General features: G+C 36.0%; 1 protein-coding gene across 1 annotated transcript in view; it reads right to left on the reverse strand.

Annotated features, from left to right (window-relative positions):
• The window catches only part of Abcd3 (ATP binding cassette subfamily D member Pmp70), a 602,827-nt gene that overhangs the window by 130,099 nt on the left and 446,554 nt on the right, over window positions 1–26,174 (reverse strand). The window contains exon 18 of the mRNA XM_090414763.1: window positions 18,897–18,960. Coding sequence (XP_090270889.1) covers window positions 18,897–18,960 — 64 coding nt within the window. The remainder of the gene's footprint in view (window positions 1–18,896; window positions 18,961–26,174) is intronic.

Genomic DNA, 26,174 nt, shown 5'->3' on the forward strand with positions numbered 1-26,174 from the left:
CATTCTTTCTTTTGCTGGCTACATATCGAAAGAACTCCCTAGGATTCTTTTTGGCTTCATTAGCTAACTGCTGTTCATACCTCTCTTTAGCTACTCTCACCAACCAAGTCACCCTCCTTGCCTGGTCTTTGTAGACCTCATGAAATTGGTTACTTCCACTTCTCTTATGCTGTCTCCACAATGCCTTTTTTTTCTGTATTGCATGCTTAATCTCTTTATTCATCCATCTCACACCTACCTTATTTAACCTTCTCACCCATGGTATACATTTAGACATTGCATCTACTAAATAGTTTTTGAAAATCCCCCAAGCTGCATTGATCTCTTTTCCAGCTAACTCCTCATTCCATGCTACATCTGCAAGCTGTCTCCTGAGCTCTTCATAATCACCCCCCTTGTAGTTCCACATATACCCTTTTTTCACAGGGGTCCTTGCACTGCTGGCAACCACCCAGGTAATCACCTCATGGTCACTTTCACCAATTGGTGGATGATTTGACACCTCATTTATAATTACATCCTCCGATGAGATGACCAAATCCAAGACCCTTAATCCTCGTGTGCCCTCTGTTACATACTGTCTGAGGTAGTTATCCCTCAAAAACTCAAGAAACTCATTTTCTTTACTTCCAGTCGCTATCTCTTCATTCCAGTCTATATTGCCATAATTAAAATCACCCATAATGATCACCCTTTTCTTATTTGCTTGGCTTATTTGACTATACATTTCACTATCACCACCATCCACATTACCAGGTCTATAACAACATCCCACCAAGTATTTGATTCTATTCACCTCTATCTCACACCATACTGCCTCAAAACCACTGGCCCTATTTCCCTCTTGCATCTCTACCTTGTATGGACATAACTCTTTCTCTATCATCAATAGCACTCCCCCTCCCTTTTTATCCCTTCTATCCTCACGAAACACATCATACCTTTCCATCTCTATTCCTGTCAGGATGTCGTCCTCATCTAACCATGTCTCACTTATTCCGACAATCTCTGGGTGCACAGACGCAATTAGTGCAACCATTTCATCCGCCTTGTTTCTTATGCTTCTAGCATTGGTATACAAACACAACAACTCATTTCTGGATCTACAGCTAGTTCCACTGATACCATTCACTCGATGTGCTCTCTCCATGCTGGACTGGGGCCATTTCTCTTTCTGCTTCTTCATTTTAGAACCCTTTGCAACAACATCTGTTTCCTCTTGATCCCTGGTCATCCCATTACTTTCCTGCCTACACATGCTCTCACCTCCTCTTGGAGCATCCACCTTTCTCACGCTGTGTATCCCTGTCCACCCTGGGCCTCCCCGTTTCCCTGCTCCTCTTGCACACCCATTCTCTCATTTTCTATACTCATACCACTCACCTCTCCATTGATTTCCACTTCTTCAATCTCTCCTGTCTTACTCTCCTGCTCTTCCACATCACTCCCCTCTCGATCTGATTCATTTTCTCTATTCACTTCTCTGCTACCTTCCAGCAGCAGTCTCTCCAAGCAACTCACACCATAACCACTCAAATGCAGTCCATCGCTCCCATACAGCTCACTTCGTCCCTCAAACTCATTCCACACATTAACAAACTGTACTCCCGTCTCCTCACACATTTCAGCCAGAATACCATTCATAATCCTTGCTCTCCGCCCCATTTCACCACAATCATACCTAGGCAACACACTGACCACCCTTCCTGTCACACTATTCTCTTTTATCTTTCCAAGCAGTCTCTTGACATTCATTTTGACATGCTCTTTGTTCTCTCTCAAATCATTTGTACCAATTAATACAATTAACTCTTTTGCTCGCTCCCGCCTCATATCCAATGCCTCAATCACTCTACTTATTTTACCGCCTGGAAAACATACCTTGTGCATTTTATCCTCTAGCACACCTTTAATAATGGAGTCGCCATACAACGCCACTCGCTCATCTTTAAGTTATTTTATGGATAATGATCCCTCAATGGAGTGCTCAGGAAAATTCACGAGACAACTGGATATTTGTTTAGCATCATATTATGCACTTAATAAAAAAATTGCAGCATAGTGTTAAGCAAAGTCTTATTACCGACTTCTTGATGACTAAACCAGCTGAAGTAGGCATTGAGAATTATGCAAATGATGTCCAAGAGATTTCAAGTGGTGACGACCTCCGGCCACTTAAAGAACACCTATGAAATGTTATTTCTGAAGAACATGATGACGATTAAAATATGCGCTTTATTTTATTGTCCAAAAATTTATGCATTATGTGCAATGAAATTTATCTACAATTTGTAATTTTTATAAGTTTATACATACACTTATAGTTTATGTTTTCTTAACTTACTTGAATTACCTGAATTAAATAAAAATATTGTTTTCGTTGGATATGTCATTGTTTATATAATTAAAAAAAAAAAACGATTTCGGAAACTAACCCTACTTTTTCTATGTGATCTAAGTCTCGTATAATGCGATTTATTTAATGCGACATTTTTAGGGAACCTAACATCTACGTTATATGAGAGTTATCTGTACTCTGTTTAAATTTCTACTGGTTTGAAAGGTTTCACAGACAGAAATCAAAATCTTTTACTTCATTTTACCGTTCTGACAAAAATAAGGCCCCATTGAAGCAAGTACTTCTAAGATCAGCTGTTAAGCTGTCTGCTGAAATTATTCTAAGTTTTATAAAAAAAAATATATACTATATTTTCATGATGTAAAATGTTTATATTCATGCCAGAGAAAAGAAAGTACAGTAGTGCTAGTTTTCAAAAGCACCGGATAACACTGTTTATATTCTAAATATTACTACTACTACTTCTGCTGCTGGCTATCATTTCTAAAATATCTATGCCTTATAAATGCTTGATAATCCTCTCAGCAGGAGGAAGAAGGCTAAAGCTTAAACTGATCTCACCAAGAAAGAAAAGAAAGGAAACTTCCCCAGAAGTCATGCTAGAGTGCCTCAAGCTATAGTGAAGAATACATCAGCAATGTCTCATTGTTTCATTTTCAATTGTTAATTAGCAGACATCTTCAACAGAACTACAAATATTTCTTTTACAGGCCGATACAGCATTTATGCAAAATTATTTCTCAATTTATAATAATCACAGTTTCGCTTTTATTCTTCTTCCTTTTTCCCTCTTTTAAATTGCTGTGTCGAGGGTTTTCTATTAATTTAACCACAACTGTACACAAGGATAAGTTGGTTAGCCCTATGCCTCCTGGTGTATCCTATGTCTATAGAAGCTTGATTTCTCAAGGCTGGTTTGCCTGCTTGTGGGATGAAAAACTCCAGTAAACTGGGGAGAAAACCCTGCAGTCCATGCCAAAGACTGGCTAACTTGGCTGTGTCTGAGAAACATCCCAAGCTCCTCACATGTTTAAGCTCTTCACTTTTATTATTGATTGAAAAATTATGAATTATTTGATACAATTATCTTTTAAAAAAAATGGATTTGAATTCTTTAAAAAAAGGTGCACGTGTAACATTTTTTTATTTTTATTTTATTTTAGAGATTTTATTTTTAGGGCGTAATTAAGAGATAACTGTTTCCGTCAAAATGATAGAGCCGGTTCATTTGCTTCAACATAGAGATTTTGGGTGATGTGCGAAAGGCACCAGTAGCTATCCACATACCCTGATGATGGATGGAATCCAACTATCATAGGTTACTCTGTCTTGCAGAACCATAGACTTGGGTCCCATAATCCAGCTTTGAACGTATAAGTGCACGATAAAGATGGAGCAATGAAGCTCAATCAGCACCCACTCAGTAGAGGATAGAGTGTGAAGGAGGTTCAAAGTTCTTTTGCACTTTTCTCTTGATGAATGTGCACTAGAAATGTAAGTTTTCTGTCAAAGATGATTCCCAAGAATTTGGTTTCTGTAGCTACTAGAATAACAGTATGTCCCATTCTTAATTCAGGATCTGGGTGATGAGTGCGTTTTCGACAGAAGGGTACGCAGACACTTTTTTCTGTTGAAAACCTAAGTCCATTATTAAGAGCCCACAGAGAGACATGATCAATTGCTTGCTGAAGTTGTCTTTCAATTATTCTCATTTTACGTGAATGACAGTAAATTGCGAAGTCATCAACATATAGAGCATTGTTTACAGTGGGAGGAAGCTGTTCAATGATTGAGTTAATTTTAATAGTAAAAAGGGTCACACTTAAGATAGAGCCTTGGGGAACACCCTGTTCTTGATGATATGGACGTGATAGCGTATTTCCACTCTGACTAGGAAAGTTCTCCTGGATAGAAAATTTTTAATGAATATAGGGAGGTGTCCTTTGAGATCTAGGTTATAGAAGTCTTTTAATATGCCATATCTCCAGGCTGTGTCATAAGCTTTTTCCATGTCAAAAAAAAACTGAGACAAGGATGTTCTTGCTTCAGAAATGAATCTCTTATACAAGTTTCTAAACAAACCAAATGGTCTAAAGTTGATCGATGTCTACGGAAACCACATTGTATACTGGAGAGAAGACTGTTGCTTTCTAAATACCAGAGAAGTCTGGCATTAACCATTTTCTCTAGTACTTACAAAAACAGCTGGTCAGAGCAACGGGTCGATAATTATTTGTGTTGGATCTTTTTCTGGTTTTGGGATAACAATGATAATTGACTTATGCCAAGAATTTGGAAACTCTTTCTCTGCTAGTATTCTATTGTATAATAAGAGAAGAAGATCCATAGAAGATGATGGTAGATGTTTTATCATTTCATAACGGATGTCATCAGGTCCTATTGCACTAGTGTGAGATTGTAGGAGAGCTCTTTTTAGTTCCTCCTTGACAAATGGCTGATTATATGGCTGAAGAATGTTGGTAGAAAAATTAAGCCTTTGTTTCTCTTGCTGCTCTTTCAGTATCAAAAATTCAGCAGAATATGAAGCTGTTGCTGATATTCTAGCAAAAGTTTCTCCCAAAGTATCTGCAATAGCTTTGGGATCAGCAATGACACTTCCATCACGGTCTAAGGTAGACAAACAATGTGCACTATATCTGCCTTTCATTTTCCAGATTTTATCCCATACAATTTTTGGATTGGTCATTTGATTAATTGATTAGTAAATTGGATCCATGATTGTTTTTGACTCTGACGTCTTACATAACATGCTTTGGCTCAAGCACGCTTGAAAGCTATTAAGTTCAGTGTGGTGGGGGTATCTATGAAATATGCCCCATGCTCTGTGTTGATCTTTTTTGGCTGTCTGACATTCTGGGTTCCACCAAGGCTTTGGTATATTGGAAATTGAGATGATGTTTTTGGGATGGAGGCTGTTGCTGCCTGGACAATGCATTCTGTTATATATTTTATCGCTTAATTGATATGTGTTTGATTGATGGCATCAACATTAAATTTTGCAAGATGAGAAAAAGTGTTCCAATCAGTCTGGTCCATTTTCCATATAGGTATCTGTGTGGGTGAACATGGTTCCTGTGAGGACATTGTGCAGAGAACAGGAAAGTGATCACTTCCATATATCTTCACAGGAACCATGCTCACCCACATAGATACCTATATGGAAAATGGACCAGGCTGATTGAAACACTTTTTCTCATCTTGCAAAATTTAATAAACTATTGAGTTTAATTAAGGGGATAAAAATCCCTTATTATTTTACAGCCAGTATGCAAAACTCTAAGATGTTAACTCTAAGAAACTCTATCTTAGAGTTTCGCATACTGGCTATAAAATAATAAGGGATTTTTATCCCCTCAATTTAACTAACTTCACCAGAAAATATAGCTGTTTGGCTTTTCATCTTAAACTATTGAGTTTATTATTTAAAAGGGAGAGGTTAGTATTATCAAGAATTCTTTCAATGATTCAACCTCATCTATTAGAGTGTTGGCACTACCCCATAGAGCAGTGCTTCCCAAACTTCTGGATGTCAGGGCCCCCTTTGAAAAAATTAAAATATTTCATGCCCCCCCCCCCTCGAAAAAAAATCGTAATATACACATATATTATTATAGTATTTATTTTCAATACAAAACATACACAGCGAATATTGCAAAAATCAAATGCAAATATACATTTTTTAGCATCTTACATACACATTTGACATGGCATATTATTTCATATGTTTATATAGATAGATATATTGTTATTGTGCATTTGCAGTATAAACACATGAAACGTAAAACAGTTAGAAATAAAGAAAGAATTAAAAACATAAAAGTTTAATAACAATTTAATGTGATGGATGTGGTTCAATATTGCTACACAAAAAGTCAATATCAGGTGAAATATTTGAAACTGCAATTCTTAGATTTCTGCTTTGAAATGAAACATATGAATATGCATATATTTACTAATATTCATTAAGCGATGAAATATGCAGGAAGCAAAATTTGTGAACCTGCAACAATGTGTGATTTTTTCCCATTAAAATATAAAAAATAGCAAAAAAAGAAATAATAAATAATAAAAATTAAATAAGTTTCTCTTAAGATTAAAAAAACTTAGTCTTAAAAGATTTTAAATTTGTTTTCATTATTTCACGGCCCCCCCCCCCTCAACAAAACCGATGGCCCCAAGGGGGGCCACGGCCCACAGTATAGGAAGCGCTGCCATAGAGTATTGTGACCATTAAAGATGAAATTAAAGATGCCCATCAAAAGTATGGGTTCAGGCAGTTGCAAGATAAGGTTATCAAGATCAATTTCATTTAACTCAGCACTTGGTGGTAAATAAATTGAACAATCCCACAGAGAAGCGAATCGCTACTGCTTCCAGAGAAGTATTAAGTTGTATCTGATGGAAAGGAATATGACTGCCCACTAGGATGGCTACTCCTCCATGAGCAGGACCACCTCCAGTTCAGTCCTTATGTACAACAGTGAAATTCCGAAATGTACAGTCCTCATCAGGTCTGAAGTATGTTTCCTGTAGACAGAAACAGAAAGGTTTGTGTTTCTGCAACAACATATTGATATCATAAATATCCTAACAAATCCCATGACAGTTCCATTGTAAAAATTTTCCTATTGTCTTGATTTTATTTTATTGACTTGTCTGGTTTTCAGGAGGTTGAAGGCTTACCTTTGTCAGATTTATATTTACCCATTGTTTTAGGGAAGTATGGATGGCCAGTGTCCATCTCTTCCTCTGGTAGAGTGTTCAAAACATCATATGTGTTAGGGTCAGTTGGTAGCTTTAGTTTGCTTTCAGCGGGTACCGAGATATCCATTTTTTCTGTGTGATCACTTCATGATCACGCTCACAAAATGAAGGAAAGCACATCTGATGTGCTTTCCTTCATTTTTTTGTGAAATTGTGAAAGCACACTCACAATTACATCCCCTGATGTTATGATCAGATCTAAAATTCTCGAACTTCACGTGCCCTCCATTAGGTGCTGCCTGAGATAGTTATCTCTCAAGAACTCAAGAAATTAATTTTCCTTCTTCCCAAATGATATTTCTTCATTCCAATCTATACTGCCATAATTACAATTGCCCATAATTGCAATGCTGAAACGAATGTTCACATGTAAAGATAAGTATGTAATTTTGCCTCTTTACAAGGCCCTGATAACACCTCACTTGGATTATTGTGCACAGGTCTGGTCTGATCTTCTGGTTTTGGTTGCGATTCTGATATAGTGGAGAGAGCAAAGGAGAGTGTTAAATAAGATACCAGGATTGTAGAATACTGATTATTAAGACAGAATGAGAATTTGTTGATTGAAGACACTAGCAAACAAGAAAAAGAGGGGTGATATGATTGAGAGTCTGGAAGGGTCATACAGGATTTCAATTGATGGAATTTTTCAATTTATGGAGGATGAGGAAAGGACAAGAGGACTAGTTTTTTCTCTCATAGGATGGTGCATGATTGGAATGGATCACCATTAGATGATGTGAGTGCAAGCAGTGTAAATGAATTCAAGAATAAGTATGATAGCTGGTGCGTGTAGTATGTAGCCTCCCTCGATGAACCCTGACATCCTGGAGGTCCCTCTTAATAATAATAATTACCTTTTCTTTGTTCACTAATCCAAATTGTTTATACATTTCTTCTTCTTCACCTCCACATTCCCTGGCCTATAGCAACATCCAACTAAATATGTTTTCCTGTCAACTTCCATGTAACCCCACACTGCATCATAACCAGTGGCACTATTTCTCATTCATGTCTACCTTATGTGGACTTAATTTCCCTGTTATAATCAGCAGCATCCCCCCCCCCTTGCACTTTCTATCCTAGTGAAAAATACTGTAGCTTTCCATTTTTATTCTCACTATATCATCTTCATTCAACCATGTTTCACTTATTCCAATGATTTCAGGGCAAATAAACTCAATCACTGAAACCATTTCATCCCCCTTATTTCTGATAATTATTACGTTTGTAAACAAACACAATGGTTCATTTTTAGGTCTATAACCAATCCTATCCAAGCCACTGTTTGGTTGTGATTTCCGCACCACACGTATCCGTGCCCAATCACCTTTATCACCACCAATCATATATATCCGGTCGGTCTTATCTTCCCCACCCACATTGCAATATGCTCCATCTCCATACACATAACCATCCTACTTTCAACATACTTACCACTCTCCCTATGCCATGTATCCCTGTCCACCCACTTCCCGCCCTTCCCTGTTCTTCTTGCATTCCTGTTCTCTTTCTTCTCTCACACTACCATCATTTCTATTGTGAATTGCTCTTGTCTCTTCAATACCACTCTCCTGATCTTTCACTTCTTCTCTTCCATGCAGCACACACCTTACTTCCATCTAGCAACAGTCACTACACTCACTCCAAAGCCATTTAAATGCAACCCATCACACATGTATAATTCCATTCTTCTCTCAAACACATGCCATACTAAAATGAAACACATACCAAACTGAAAACATCCACAAACTGAAATGTCTTCTCCTCATGCAGCTCTGCTAGCATACTATTCATGATTCCAGCTCTCCATCACAACTTATCATTGTCATACCCAGCAACACAGGGACAACCTTTTCCACTACACTGTGTTCCTTCACTCTTTTCAATAACCTCCTGATATTCACCTTTACATACTTCTTTTTAAATCATTTGTCCCCATGATCACCACTAGTTCAGACCTTATGAAATAAAAGATATTTCAGAGAACATTTTCAAAATCGTTCACAAGATAATTATTACTAACTTAAATCACTTGGAAGCATGCTCATACATATCAGTGTAAAATAATAGTTATTTTACATAGTGTAAAAGTATAGCTACTTCAACAATGCCACATATCTAAACTAGAAGAAAATGTCTTTTTAAAATATGTAGTGATTTCTTCTTTATACTACAAGAAAAAATCACAATAATAGTATGAAGAAAAATATGTAGTATTTTCTTTTTCATTGGGCAAATTTACAACTTTTTTTTTAAGAAAGTGAATATGATTATTTTCTTGCTATTTTTGCCAACAGAACATCTGATATAATTATACGAGTGACATTTTATTGTTTTTTTCCCCACCCTAGAAAAAGAAAAAAAGAAATAATATTGTTGAACTTGTTAAATTTAATTGTAGGAGTTGCACCATTTATGACTTCTTGACTTGAAAAACATTAAAAATGAAACAGATTGGTTTGTTATTTGTAGAGTGCATATTTCAATAGTAATAATTCTCTTTCTTAACTGTTAAAATATATGATGATCTTATCTGAGACATCCTATATGGAATTGGTTTAAATTTTATGTTTGTTTTGAAGTATTCCCATTGCCCCAATGCCATGACTTCCCATTGTTACTGAATTATAAGTATCTACTTTTTAATTCTTTCATATTTCATACTTTTTGCAGTGTACCTCACATTTCAGTATCTGAAATCTATAATTTCATTTTACCTGTTGAGAAATGAAATGAAATAATTATTTTCTTATCTATATTGTACTATTTCTTTGCTATATGATTATTCCAACCACTACTTTCTATTCTTTCTGAATACCAGTATTTAGTTGTTTAGGGAATAGCAATAATCTAAAATTATTGTAATTTTTACTAATACATTATCTGCTATTGTTTGTACTTAAAATATCTTATCTTTATGTCATGAAACATAGATACAAAGGTTAAATTATTTTCTGACCTATAAAAAATGGACAATTAAACTAGATGAAATCATTTTTCTGCAATTCTGTTTATGCAGAATCATATTTTCCCCTTCTTTATATATGTTATAGCATCATTTTTTTTACTTCACTGTTGTGTAATAAAAAAATATTATTAGTGCTAATCTGTGGCACACACTGCTATGAAATTTATTATTATTACCCCAAGATCTGTTAGAGTCAAAGACTCATTGAGGAGGTCCTTTTATCATACACACAGCTCATCATTCTGTGCCTTAAACACACTCAAATTCTCTGCAGACACCACACTCTCAGACAAAGAATTCCAATTATTCACAACTGTGTATGCAAAGAATCTGCTTTTCACTCCCCTGCTCACAACCTCCTTATTTAGCTTCTAGGTATGTCCTCTGGTTCTCTCCCTCATCCTCCTATCCACTAGGCTCTGTAAATTGCATCTTCTCAATCTTTCAAAAAAGTCAGAAACAACCTTAGTCAGTCATCTCTGGACCCTTTCCAACATTTCTTCATCCTTTTGAAAATGTGACCAAATCTAGGCACAGTAGTCCATGTGTGGGCAAATCAAAGCCTTATACAATGAACAAGAATCTCCCTAATCCTACAAGTTAGTGTCCCCCGCATCGTTCCCAGAAGTCTTTGTATTAACCTCACAATTTTGGCAATGTGACCTCTAAATTTCAGATCCTAATCCACTATCACCCTAAGATCTCTTATTTCCCCCACCTCCAACAATATATCCCAACCAAGCATAAATTCTACATCCCATCTTTGTTTCCCAAATTTTAAAACCTTACATTTTGCAACATTGAACTCGCATCCCCATTCCTGTACCCATTACTTGATTTATTCAAGTCTTCTTATAAGGCCACAACATCTTCTCTACTCTTCATAGTTCATCCCAACTTTGCAATATCTGCAAACAACCGAATATCTCCATCCAAATCTTCACCAATATTATTAACATACAAGTTAAACAGCAATGCCCTAAAACAGACCCCTGAGGTACACCACTAGTGACTTTCCCTTTCCAGGATATTGCTCTCCCATACACAACTTGCTAATACCTATCGGATAGCAGTCTCTGATCCAATGTAATAATCTAATATCCAACCCCATCCACTGTAGTTTGACTATCAACTTATCATGCAGTAATCTATCGAAAGCCTTTGTGAAATCTAAGTATATTACTGTGTATCCCTCTCCTCTGTCCAAGGAAGCAGTCACCTTATCGTAATAAGTAAGTAGATTACTCACTTATAATATCAAAAAAAGATGACAAAATACAAGAATAGGTGCAATACGTAGAAGAACTCTTTTCTGATAACAGACAGAACCCAGAAAATACTTATGAACAGATGGACGGTCCATGCATTCTAAGATCAGAGGTAGAATGTGCGCTGAACTCAGCTAAAAATGGTAAAGCCTTAGGCCCTGATAGAATACCAGCAAAAATAGTAAAGTTATTAGAAGGTGACAACATTGCTATATTAGTAAAGCTATTTAATAAGGTCTACGATACAGGCATATTCCCACAAGACTGGTTACAGTCGACCTTCATCATGCTACTTAAAAAAGCAAATGCGAAAACTTGTAATGACTATAGAATGATCAGCCTAATGAGTCATGTTCTCAAAATGTGAAGACACCATCAGTGATACCCAGTTTGGCTTTAGAAACTGGTTTGGAAACAAGAGAGGCTCTTTTCTGCTCTCAAATCTTATTCCAAATATGTATTGATCAAAACAAGGAAGTATTCATTTGCTTCATTGACTTTGAGAAAGCATTTGATAAAGTCCAACATACTAAAATGATTGCACTATTAAAGAGAATTGGATTAGATGGTAAAGACATCAGGATCATTGAAAACTTATATTGGAACCAAAAGGCATCTGTTCAAGTTGATGACATTATTACAGACCCCATTAACATCAAACGAGGAGTAAGGCAAAGATGTGTGCTGTCACCTCTTCTTTTTAACATATACTCAGAAGCCATATTTCAAAAAATCTTCCTTAAAATCTAAAAGGAAGAGAGGAAGGGATTAATGTAAATGGTGAAATCATCAGTAACATCCGATATGCTGATGACACAGCTCTCCTGGCTGACAATATTCAGGATCTTCAAAATCTTCTGGAAAACTAGTGAATGAAGAGAGTGAAAAAATGGGATTAAAAATAAATATCACCAAAACTAAATTCATGGTCATAAGCAAGAAACCAATTCTTAATTCATCACTTTCTTTAAATGGGAAACAAATAGAAAGAGTGACAAAGTTTAAATATCGGATGCTGGTTAAATGAAGAATGCAATCCAGAAATGGAAATAAAAGTTAGAATTGAAATGACAAGAAAAAATTTTTTCCTGATGAAATCAACACTGTGTAACCGCAACTTAAACTTAGAGCACGCGTGGTTAAATGCTATGTATGGTCTATATTGCTGTACGGCACAGAAACTTGACCTTGAAGACAACATCAATAAAAAAACTTGAAGCCTTTGAGATGTGGTTATACAGATGAATGTTAAAAATCCCATGGACAGCAAAAACGTCCAATCAGGAAGTACTGGAACAAAAGGGGGAATCACGTGAACTTTTAGATACCATAAAAAGAAGGAAAACTGCATATCTTGGTCACCTACTTCGTAATGAAAAATATAAAATACTTCAATTGCTTATAAAGGGGAGGATAAATGGAAGAAGAGGACAAGGAAGATGAAGAAAATCTTGGCTGGCAGACATCAGACAGTGGACTGGCATGAGCTCTGAGGAACTGTTTAGAGTGGCTGAGGATCGCTCAAAATTTGCCAAGGTGGTCGCTGACCTCCGATAGGAGATGGCACTCAAAGAAGAAGTAGACTACTAAAACATGACTTCCCTTTAGCAAATCCATGCTGTCCATCAAAGATAATATCATTGTTGTCAACCCAATTCTGGATCCTAGTTCTCACAAGCTTCTTCAACAACTTAACCACAACACCTGACACACAGATAGGTCTATAATTTGATGTCTGAGTGCTATCACCTCCCTTATGAAGTGGTACAATCTTGTCCTCCTTCCACTCCTTAGGAACTTGACCCAGTGCAAGACTCATATTAAAAAAATATATCAAGGCCAGCGTCAACTCCCTGGAACATGCCTTCAGAATACGTGGTGATATATTATCAAGTCCCACAGCCTTATTAACATCAAGTTTGCTCAACTCCCCATACACCTCTTGCTCACTTACAGTCAGTCTCTCCTCCCCATCATCAACTGCTCTCTCCATGAAGCCAACATTCACAAGAATGAAGACCTTTATGAACTATTCATTAAGTATCTTCACTATATCTTAAGTAACAGCTGTCCTTATACCATTTTCTCCAATCAATGTCGTCCTTTTATAATCATTTTTTTTTTTTTTTTTTTTCTGACTACATATCAAAAGAACTCCCTAGAATTCTTTTTGGCTTCATTAGCTAACTGCTGCTCATACCTAAATTTGCTACCCTTAACCCACCAAGTCACCTGCCATGCCTTGTCTTTGTCATCCTCATGGAATTGGTTATTACTACTTCTCTTATGCTGCCTCCATAATGCCCTTTTTCTCTGTATCGCATGCTTAATCTCTTCATTCATCCATTTCACACCTACCTTATTTAACCTTCTGACCTTTGGAATACATTTAGACATTGCTTCTACTAGATAGTTCTAAAATATCCCCAAAGCTGCACTGATCGCTCATCCAGCTAACTCCTCATTCCATGCTACACCTGGAAGCCGTCTCCTGAGCTCTTCATAATCATCACCCTTGTAGTTCCAATACCCTTTTCTCACAGAGGTTCTCACACTGCTCACAACCACTCAGGTAATCACTTCATGGTCACTCTCACCAATTGGAGGGTGATTGGATATCTCATTTATAATTTTAATAGACAAAGTTTCATTATCGGCAGACTTTATTCTTATTTACTAAAAAAAAGGATCTTATAATAGGCAAATTTCAAAAATTAGTTGCATTAGGTGGGATTGTGATACACAGAATGTTTCAAAAATTAAGAAATAGAACATCTTAGAGGATGATTTAGCCTACTATTCAGAAGTGTCTGGAATATAATTAAGGAATCATATATATATATATATATATATCTCCCACACAAGAAATTTGAAATCCATATCACATCAGTGTTGTCTGGAGGCAAGGGAAAAGTTCACATTATTATTATTTTGTAAAATAATTTACTTTTCAAATGTAACATGTTTTCCCCTGATAAAAACTGAGATTTCATGAAAAACAGAATTTCAGGATTACTCTGTAGGTATTCAAAACTTGCTTGTTCTAATAGTAACTGTTTTTCTTTCGTTTCCATTAGAAATAGAAATATGACAATAACAGTAAATATTATTTTATTTGTTCTTCTTGAGTGAATGTGAATAATAGAATATTATATTATTGTTACTATGCTAATATTATGATAACACAATAAGTTTTCTGATATAAATTGATATGCACTTGAAAAGAGTCTTTTTATCCCTCTTTTAGTAAAATATTAATTACTACTAATAACAACAATAATGCTATTTTCTATGTTCTGAAATTTGCCCTATTTCTTGTTTTTCCTTTCAAGTAATGTAAAAATTAAAACTTGGTGTATGCTAAGGGATGAACAGTGGGAATTCTTCCAAGCATTACTTCTGCATTTGCTAATTGTGGAAAACTGAGGATTTCACAGCTCATCCAGAAAACTTGACTCTGTAAGAACTGTGACCATGAGATTTATATATATAAATATATATATATAAATATTTCGAAAACAATAAAAAATTATCCCAATTTCGTTCCTTTTTAGAAATTATGGCTCTTCCCCATACAAAACAAACAAATCAGCCAGCAAATATGCATTTGACAGATATGAGATATGTGGTCCACAATGTATGCCTCCAAAGCAGGGCTGGCCTGTTTGGCTGAGTGGTTAGCATATCCACTCTCCGGGCAAGAGGCTGCAGCTTTGAATCCCAACAAGGGCATGGATGTTTGTGACTGACTTACCATATACTGTTTACCATATGTACTGCTGTAACCTTTGTCTTGGTGCAGTATGACCTTTGATGTCTTTGCACCATAAAATCAAAAAATAACTCTAAAGCAGATGAGGAGAGGGTGCAACAGTTTTCTTCGGTTAGAACACCAAGGTTCAAAACCTATGTAGTACTATGAGAATCTTCATCGGATCTTTCAACTGAAAATAAGTTAGTCTCATAATGAGATGATAGTTTTTCCCAACCAGGAAGTTGCATTTTTCAGCAAACATACAAAGCACTGGAAAATATCAGACACACAATGTAATTGCATCATAATTCATAATTCAAAACAAAATGGCCTTGGTCAACTCAATCATTTGTCTATCTGTCAATAATTTTCCTGATTGAGACAACTAAGCTTGGGTAACCAACTGCAGACAGTTGCTGCTTTTTAATTAAGTAGCTGCAAATTGGAATTCTCATGCTGGCACCAAAGCTTATGAATATATTTCAGTAGTAGATGAATTTGGTTCTGTAAATATCTCCCAGTTTATTGGAAGCTTGTCTAGTCATGTTTAGTCTTATCTCTGATGTCAAGTCCCCCACATATAGTATTAACATATTATATATTTCCAAGCTTTTGTGGTTGTAAACATAAAAAAAAAAAGTGTTAGAATGTAGAAGGCATGTGTCCTGATGGTCCTCTCTATTTTTATTTTATTACCTCAAAAAATATACTATTAGCCACTTCAAGAGGAACAATATATTATTCTTTGTGTGTGTTATAAAAACAACCTAAACAAATTCCTCTTCAAGAAGAACAGGAATCAGTACAGTAAGGCATCTCTCTATCAATATTTGTAATCCAGAAAAGGACTGTTTTGACAAACCAAAAAGGGAAAACATTTCTGTTTACATACTGTCCAAAATTTATACCTTGCACAGAATGGAACACCCTAAAACAAGGGTGAACACACAAAGCAATTTTACATTCAAAACATCAGATAATTGTCTCCTTTCTGAATTTTTAAAATAATTTTTAAGCAAACATAACATTTGCATACTTTTTTTTTCTTAAGTTGTGGGTGGCAAAGTTTCCAGGAAATGATTAGAGTTAGCAGTGCTCAACCACAGAAGTCTGGAAGGACTGCCTGTTTTCCTGCTTGCTGAAGGAGCATAAACTTGTAGCAATGTTTTATGCATTTGCAATTTCTAATCTGTAATATAGATATGTTATGGTAAACACACATTTTTGCTTCTACAGGAGGAAACTATTCCAAATAATAAAATCCAATATATGTCCAAACGCTTTTTTTTTTGTAATATTTTTTTATGTTGTTTCCTCATTACATTGTAAAATGATAGCTACTGGTCACACCTGTAGACTCCACCCATAGTGTCATTGTATGAACATACAGCAATTGAAACCATGGCTAAGTGGTTAGCTACTCCACTCTCCAGCCAAGAGGCTGTGGATTCAAATCCTGCCAGGGGCATGGATGTTTGTGATTGTCCTACTAACCGTTTACCATATGTACTGCTGTGACCAGTTTCCTGGCGTAGCATGATCTTTGATGTCTTTGTATCATAAAAATCAAAAATTACTATTCAAATTAAGTGGATATTGAATCCAACATTATTTTAAAGCTGAATAGAGAGAAACTACAAGAGTTTCATGCTGAATATAGAAACTATAAAAGTTTTGGCAGATCCAAGCGTAAGCAAACCTTTCATGACAGGGACAACTTGTAGTAAAGGTGAAGTAAGCTCTGATCACTATCCTTAGTATTTCCCATAATGTAAAACACATCTCCTAGCAGAGATATATGATGTTATACATTATTGGGGGGGGGGGGGGGGGGGTCACTACCCAAATCGGTTTCGACCTTTGTTGAGGTCTCGTCAGTGGGAGCCAGACGCAGATATAAATGCTCAGGTTGAAGTGATGCAGAACTTATACTTTACCATATGAGTTGCTAAAAAAAGGCGTCACATCACAAAAGGCACCAAGAATTACTGAAAAAGAGAGCCAAAAGGTTTCACTTAGGCAATGCAAAATTATTCAAATTAAGTGGATATGAATCCAACATTATTTCAAAGTCGAATAGAGAAACTACAAGAGTTTCATGGAAACTACAAAAGTTTCATGCCGAATATAGAAACTATAAAAGTTTCGGCAGATCCAAGCGTAAGCAAAAATAACTAACTATAACTTGAAACCACTGATGGATTGTGCAGGGAAGACAGCAGAAAAACATTTATTTTGCCTTTCCAATCTAATGCAAAGACTTTCCCTCACTGATAAAACTTGGATTTCAGTCTTCAACAATTTTCCTGATGCCAGATCTGGAGGCATGTCTTACCTTTTTGCATTCCCAGTATAATTTATTTATTATTATTATTTTGTGACATCTCCAAAGACTCATCGAGGGAGGGCCTACTCTAACCTACTCTATAACTCTTCATCTCCATCATCTACACCAATGCCAACTACTGCTCACCACCACCACTTTTTTTTTTTTTGCCTGTAAATTGCTTGTGTCCTATCTCTCTATATAACAGTGTCATAACTTCCTTTCTACTACAACTGACTACTTTTGGTTAAACATATTATGTTTTACTAGTTGTATTATTAAGATGATTCATGAATGATGAGAATTAAGATGATATTTCTCTATTCAGCTTTGAAATGAATTCACCATCAACGAAAATTTCACCAAATCCTTGTATTCATTAACTCTTCCTGACATGTCAATTCAACTCATATCCATCAAACACTACTTTCATACCAAATCCCATATACTTGCATTTATTCATGTTAACATTTAAACCCTACTTCCTTGTCTGGTCTTCCACCTGTAAAGATATTTCCTCCATCCCCCAATTAGCATTATATGAAGATAAATCACATTTGAACAGATTATATAAGGAGTCCTAACAACAAACCTTGGGATATGACAGTCTTAGCCTGTGTCTTAAAAAAAAAACATCCCTTTTGAGTGCTAATTCTACGAATTGACAATTATTCATTTTAACTTTTAACACTAACTCATAAACAATACAATAACAAAATTAATAAATTTATTAAGCTGGTGTTCATTTATTCTGTTTATTCTATTCATTTCAAAATTATTTTTGAAATGAATAGAATTGAATAAAAAACCTAAACATCAAAAACATATTACAATCATCTTTGAAATTATATCTTTTAAATTCCAATTCATTATTAATAATGGTTACTATGGATAAGAAAAACTAGATGAACTAAAATGGCCTCCTCCTCCTCATTGCAGTTTCACAGATTATAATGTCCAATATTTCTTGGAAAGTGCTTTGGTACTCCAAAGATGCTGGCATGAGTTCAGTGAAATAGCAATTGTTTAATAAATTTCTAGTTTAGTTTGCGTGCACAGTCCTGTGAGGTAACACCATTAAGAAATTATAATATAAAGTAAATCTAATTGCTGCCTTTGCATTTTTAAAACAAACCTACAGAAAAGATCACAACTCATGCTACTCTCCATAGAGATTTCTTTATTGTAAAGCAAATTCTTTATCAAGTAGATGAGAAACATCTAACCAACTTCTCTAATAATTATTTGGAATCAAATCAGTGTTTTGTAAATTTTATTTCTTTTAATAATTTCAAAATATAATTACATAAAATTAAAGGAATTAAAGCTCAATTCTCAAAAACATCATGCTAATTCCAAACATCATAATATATGATATCAAAATTTATGCTTTAATCTAAATTTACATTTTGTTTAATAATTAATTTACTCACTTCAAAGCTAAGCTCCTCAAGAAGAACATCTCCATTTGGAGTTACAAGAGGCACTCTATCAAATCTGTAATCAAAGAACAATTAATGCACTAATTTGATGTTTGGATTTCAGTTTCCTTACTACTATTTTATGAAATATTTTGACAATCTCTCCAGCTAGCATAAATCAGAAAATGAAATGATATCATATTATTATTATTAATATTTTCCTGACCCTCCATGGTCACAAGACTGATTGTGGGAGGTCCACACTAGCCAACACAAAGTCTTTCATACAACTCCTTAAAATCATCCACATTTACCACCCTCTCAAGGCAATGCATTTCATGCTCCTACCACTCTCCATTCAAAAAACGTACTTCTTACTCTTTTACTCACCACCTCCTTTTGCAACTTCCAGGAATGGCTTCTTGTCCTTGTTCCACCACATGAAAAATCTACTCAGTGTTAATATAATAATAACACTTCAACAGCTTAAATGCTTCAATCATATCCTCCCCTTTTCCTTCTATTCACCAAACTCTGCTAGGACGAACTGCCTGCCCTCAGTCTATCCTCAAAATCAACACTGTATGGTCCTAAACATAATTTTTGTTATCCATCTCTGCACTCTCTCCAAGTTTACTTCATCCCCTTCAAATCCTGATGACCAAATCTGAGCACCGAAATCCAGATGTGGTCTGATCAAAGCTTTATACAATTGACCAGCATACTTTTATCTCCAATGGTCAATGTTCTCCTCAACACTGCTGCAATTCCATAGCAAATTCTCTGAGATGTCTTCACAACCTTTGTAGTATGTCCTCAGAACTTCAAATCTCTATCCATAATCACCATAAAATCCTGTGTTTCTCTACTTCTTCCAGTATAACTACACCAAGTATAAAGCATCTGTGAATCCCAAATTTTAAAACCTTACATTTAATTCCATTAAACTAACAAAACCCCATTCATTTGATAACTTTTGCAGTTATTCAAATCCCCTTAAAGAGCCAAAACATCACCACAGTGTGTTGGCTCTTTAAACCAAAACACAGTGCTGATGCATACTCCACTTGTAACCTTCCTACTCCCTGATATTGTTCCCCCATATACAACTTTCGGATATCTATCAGAGAGTCAATCACCAATCCAATCAACTAACCTGCTATCCAAACCCACATGATGGAACTTAAAAATCAACTTGTCATGTGGCACCCTGTCAAATGCCCAGGAAAAATCCCAAAAAAATGACAGTGCAGGCTTTACCCTCATCCACTGCTCATGTTACTCTATTGTAAAAGTTAACCAGATTACTAAACAAGTGTGTCCCTTTAACAAATCCACGCTGGCCTGCACAAATAATATTATCCTCATCTGCCCAATTCTGTATATGAGTTCTTGTTAATTTCTTCAAAATCTTAACTACAAAAGAAATACAAACAGACCTATAGTTTGATACCTCCATTCTTCAACCACTCTTATGCAATGGTACTATCTTACCCTACTTCGCTGCAAAGCTTCCATTAAACAGCCAAGTTAATGGTACAGTCAGTTCCATAGCATATTCTTCCCTTTTAAGGGAAGAATTTCCTATGGAACTGACTGACTGAGGACCATAAAAGTGAAGTTGGAAAGGTGCTCCTGAAAAGATACGTGTATTTTGAGTAATAATCAGCAATATTCCTTGAATTTTAATGTTGTGCTATTTATTATTTATTAAACACAACATAATGGCGGTACTCATGAGGTCAACAATGTGGGTGTTGACTGATGCGACTAAGGCAAGTGCTGCAAAAATCAAGTGCCATTAATGATACAGACTTTGCAAGGCAGGGTGTAAAGGATTTGTTTGCAGAGAGAATAGATGGAAGATGAGGGAAGATTTGTAGGAAGTGCAATATATTATTAGATCAAGAGGCAATGAATACAAAACAGACTGAAAAATAAAAGATAGCATAAATGAAAGAAATGGAAATTAAATGAAAGCTAGTGAAACTGAGGGAATGAAAAAAATGCAAGAATGTAGAAGAAGAATATAGAAGTGAAAGTAAGCAAAAGTAAGAGTGTGGAAGTGAAAGTTAGCAAAAGTAAGAATGTAGAAGCAAAAGTGATAAGGGAGCAAAAGAAAATATGAATGAGGAAACAGAAGTATGGTGTGGCAGAACGAGCAGTTGCAAGGCTACAGGAGTGACAGAGAGTAAAATTGTCACAATGCAAGATTATTTCATGAAATAGTTGTTGAAACTGAAAAATGAAACGAGGAATATGCATAGTGATATGAGAGGTTTAGTGGAAACTAATGAAAGTGTACAAAAGAATAGAATGAAAGAAAATAGGCTAAAAGAGGTGACAAGTGACTCCAGGATAGCAGTGTATGGAGATTCCATAGTGTCTGCTATCCAGAAGGGAGGATGAACAGGATAATTCAGGCATTGGATATGAGGAGGAAACAAGCAAGAGAACTAGTGGTGGTCATGGGGACAAAAATAAGTGGACATCAAGAGTATGTGAGGGTGAATATCACCCTCACATACACTGGAGGTTATTGAGGAGGAAAGAAAACAGTGTAGTGGGAAAGGATGTTGCTGTGTTGCCGAGGTATGACAATGATGAGTTGAGATGGAGAGCTGAAATCATGGATGGTATGCTAGCAGAGCTGCGTGAGGAGAAGATATTTCAGTTTGTGGATGTATGGCATGTTTGAGAGAAGAATGAAATTATACATGTGTGATTGGTTGCATTTAAATGGCTTTGAGTGAGTGTACCAGAGAAAATGTTGCTAGATGGAAGTAAGGTGTGTGCTGCATGAAAGAGAGAAAAAGTAAGAGATGAAGTGAAAGATCAGGAGAGTGGTATTGAAGAGACAGGAGCACTTCGCAATGGAAACGATATAGTGTGAAAGAAGAAGAGAGAACAGGAATGCAAGAAGAACAGGGAAAGGGGTGGGGGGGGGCATAGGGAGAGTGGATGTTGAAAGTAGGGTGATTGTGTGTATGGAGATGAAGTATACTGCAATGTGGGTGGGGAAGATGAGACCGACCGAATATGTGATTGATAAGGTGATTGGGCAAGGACACGTGTAGTGGGGAAATCACAACAACCAGTGACTTGGATAGGATTGGTTATAGACCTAAAAATGAACTACTGTGTTTGTTTACAAATGCAATAATTATCAGAAATAAAGGGGATGAAATGGTTTCAGTGATTGAGTTTATTTGCCCTGAAATCATTGGAATAAGTGAAACATGGTTGAATGAAGATGATATCGTGGGAATAAAAATGGAAAGACAGTATTTTTCACGAGGATAGAAAGTGCAAGGGGGAAGGGGGTGCTAATGATGATAGCATGGGAATTAAGTCCACGTAAGGAAGACATGAATGAGAGAAATAGTGGCACTGGTTATGATGTAGCGTGGGGTTACGTGGAAGTTGACAGGAAGACATATTTAGTTGAATGTTGCTATAGGCCAGGGAATGTGGGGGTGGTGAGGAAGAAATGTATAAACAATTTGGATTAGTGAACAAGGGAAGGGTAATCATTATGGACAATTTTAATTAAGAAATAGCATATGGGGATAGGGAAAATGAATTTCTTGAGTTCTTGAGAGATAACTAACTCAGGCAGCATGTAAAGGAGGACATGGGAGGATCGAGAGTTTTAGATCTGATCATAACATCAGGGGATGAAATTGTGAGCAGGCATTCACACTTTACTCCAGTTGGTGAGCATGATCATGAAGTGATCACCTGGGTTGTGGCTAGCCATATACAGACTTCTGTAAGAAAGGGATACATGTGGAATTATAAGGCTGGTGATTATGACAAGCTTAAGTGACAGCTTGGAGCTATAGTATGGAAAGAGGAGTTGAGTGGTAAGGAAATAAATGCTGCTGATTAGGAACTGACAAAGAAATACATAACAGTAAAGTGTGAATGTATTCCGATGGCCAAAATCTGAATAAAGTAGGTGTAAAATGGATGAATGAGGGGCTTAAGCATGGAATCTGGAAGAAGAAGAAGGTACTTTGGATGCAGTACAAAATGAACATTGGTAATAATCAGTTTCATGAAGAGTATAAAGAACAAGCTAGGAGAGTGACTCAGTTAGTAAGGAAAACAAAAGTGCAGTACGAGCAGAAATTGGCAAATCAGGCGAAGAAAAACCCTAGAGGGTTTTTGGATATGTGGCAAGTAGAAGGAAGAATGGTTATGGTGGGATGGGGTTGATGGATGAAAATGGTAAAATGGTAACTTCTGCAGAAGACATTGTTGAGGTATTCAGTGATCAATTTATAAGGATGTTTCATCCTGATCAGGGTGGAATCATGGGGAAATTAAGTGTAGAGGACATTGGAGAGGATGACTTAATAGTGAGTGAGCAAGAGGTACATGAGGAAGTAAATAACCTTGATGTCAATAAGGCAATAGGATTTGATGACATATCACCACACATCTTAAGGGAACGTTCCAGGGAATTGTCAATATCGTTGGCATGCTTGTTTAATAAGAGTCTTACAACAGCACAGGTTCCAAAGGTGTGAAAAGAAGGTAAAATTGTTCCACTGAATAAAGTTAGTAATAATGCTTCAAATTATAGGCCGATCTGTATATCTTGAGTTGTGGTGAAGGTACTAGAGAGATTGTGAGAAGTGGGATACAGAATTGGGTTCAAAACAGCAGTATTCTTTGCGATTATCAGGCATGGTTTGTTAAGGGGGGGGAGATTATGTTTTACTAACTTACATATATACTAGGGGTGGAAGGGGTGGTGAAGCGCAATACATAGCCTCTCCCACTCAAATGTCATCCTCACCTTCCCGTGGTCCATCCTGTTCTAAAAGTACAAACGAGGCACTGGCGACCGAGTATGGGTGGTATAACCTTAACACCCTAACAGAGTAAATGCTGTTAGATCTGCCTGTCCAGAGGCGTTAGGTAGCAGCCCTACCACTGGACTTACCCAGCGACAGGTTAGTAATTCAAAATTATCCTGGGGAAATTCAAAATACTTTCAAGTTTCATGCAAAGAAAAGCAGGACAGACTGTCAGGGAAAAGACCACAACCCAGGAAACGGTAAATGAAATTGGAAAAAGGAACACATAATGAAGATTGCAACATGGAATGTGAGAAGCATTGCACACAAAGAAGAAGAACTTGATAAACAACTAAACCAAGCTAACATAAAGATATGTATAGTAACAGAAACAAAGAAAAAACAAAAAGGTACAAAAGAAACAAACAACTATATACAAATCTACAGTGGAGTAAAAAAAGAAGAAAGAGCAAAAGCAGGTATAATGATTATGGTACATAAATCCCTAAAGAACAATATTGTATATTACAACTATTTGAATGAAAGACTAATAGAAATTAGACTCAAGACATTAAGAGGCCACATAACAATAATTGGTGCATATGCACCAGAAGAGGGAAAAGAAGAAGACAGTAATATATTTTATAAAGAATTACAGAATGCCATAGATAAAACAAACAAAACTGACTATTTACTGCGAGCAGGAGATTTAAATGCCAGAATAGGAAACAAAAAATACAAAGCAAACATAGGTAAATTTGGTGAAGATACATGTAATCAAAATGGTCGCAGATTGCGCGATTTTGTCATTTATAATAATATGAGAATAATGAATTCAATGTTTAAACACAAGGAAATACATAGATATACTTGGTCAGCCAGAGGATACAAATCAGTAATTGACTACGTTATCACAAATTTTAAATTAGCGGAGTTAATTTTAGACGTAAGAGCATATCGAGGCTTTGAATTAAACTCTGATCATTATATGGTATCAGCAAAAATTCGTTTTAAACCAAAGTGGCTAAAAACACACAGAATTGAAAATTCTTACCAGCCAAGAATGGAAAGATATATCAAGAGGAGTACGACAAGGATGTACCCTCTCACCACTGCTTTTCAATATATATATAAATGAAATATTAACAATCTGGAAACAGCATAACCCGTTTGGTATACAAATGACCCTGCAAATGAAGATAGATACACTGCTATTTACAGATGATCAAATAGTATTAGCTACATCAGAAGATGACTTACAAAGATCATTAAAATCATTAAATGATATCTCAAAGCAATATAATATGACAATATCCAAAGAAAAAACAAAAATAATGGCATTCAAAGGAGAAAACCCAATAAGAAGTAAAATAGTGATAGATAATAAAATACTAGAACAAGTAAACACTTTCAGATACTTGGGATGTGATCTATCATACGAAGAAGAAAAAGACATAGACACTAAAATATCTAACTTTGTCAAAGTAAATGGCATAATAAATAATATATTTAAGCCATCCCTGGTACAAAAACACACTAGAATCAGACTATATAATGTCTTGTCAAAACCAACTCTACTATACGGAAGCGAAACATGGACCATGAAAAGGAAAGATGAAAAACGAATTCAAACAGCAGAAATGAAGTTCCTCAGAAAAACAACTGGATATACCAAGTGGGACCACAAAACAAATGAAGAAATCTTACAATCCCTAAAAATAAAAACCAATTAATTACTACATAAGACAGTATAAACAAAAATGGCTAGAACATTTAAATCGAATGGACAACAGCAGACTACCAAAAATATTATACAGATACAAAATAAATGGAAAAAGAAGAATCGGAAGACCAAGAAAGAGATGGCATGAGACTGGAACAGACCACATGGCCTATATTCCATGTTAGGAAGAAGAAGAAGACATATGTACTATAACAAGGTGACAAATACCTTGGACAGATGAGATGCATATACAGCAGTCTACTTGGATTTTGCAAAAAGCTTTTGATAGGCTACCACATGACAAACTGTTAAATAAATTGAAACAGATGGAATTGGATAACAGACTTCAGAGTTGAATCAGTAACTGCCTGTCAGATAGGTATCAGATAGTTGTATATGGGGGGGGGGGGGTGTTATCCAGTAAGAGGAAGGTCACTAGTAGTGTAATGCAGGGTTCAGTTTTGGGAAAGCTGTTGTTCAATTTGTATATTAATGATATTGGAATAGGTTTAACTAGTGGTATGCAGTTGTTTGCATACAATGCAAAATTGGGGAGAGCAATGCAGAGTCAAGCAGCTGCTATGGCCTTGCAGGAGGAGGACTTGAATGGATCGCATGACTAGGCAGGTAAGTGGAATTATCAGTTCAATGTTGCTTACCAAGTGTAAGGTTTTGAAATTTCGTAAGCAACGATTGGATGCAAAGTATACACTTGGTGGGGAAACTTTGAAGGAGGTAGAGGAAATGAGAGATATGGGA

The sequence above is a fragment of the Typopeltis vanoorti genome, chromosome 25, assembly GCF_054136105.1.
Source record: "Typopeltis vanoorti isolate ZY-2024b chromosome 25, IOZ_Tvanoo_1.0, whole genome shotgun sequence".
NCBI classification, from domain to species: domain Eukaryota; kingdom Metazoa; phylum Arthropoda; class Arachnida; order Uropygi; family Thelyphonidae; genus Typopeltis; species Typopeltis vanoorti.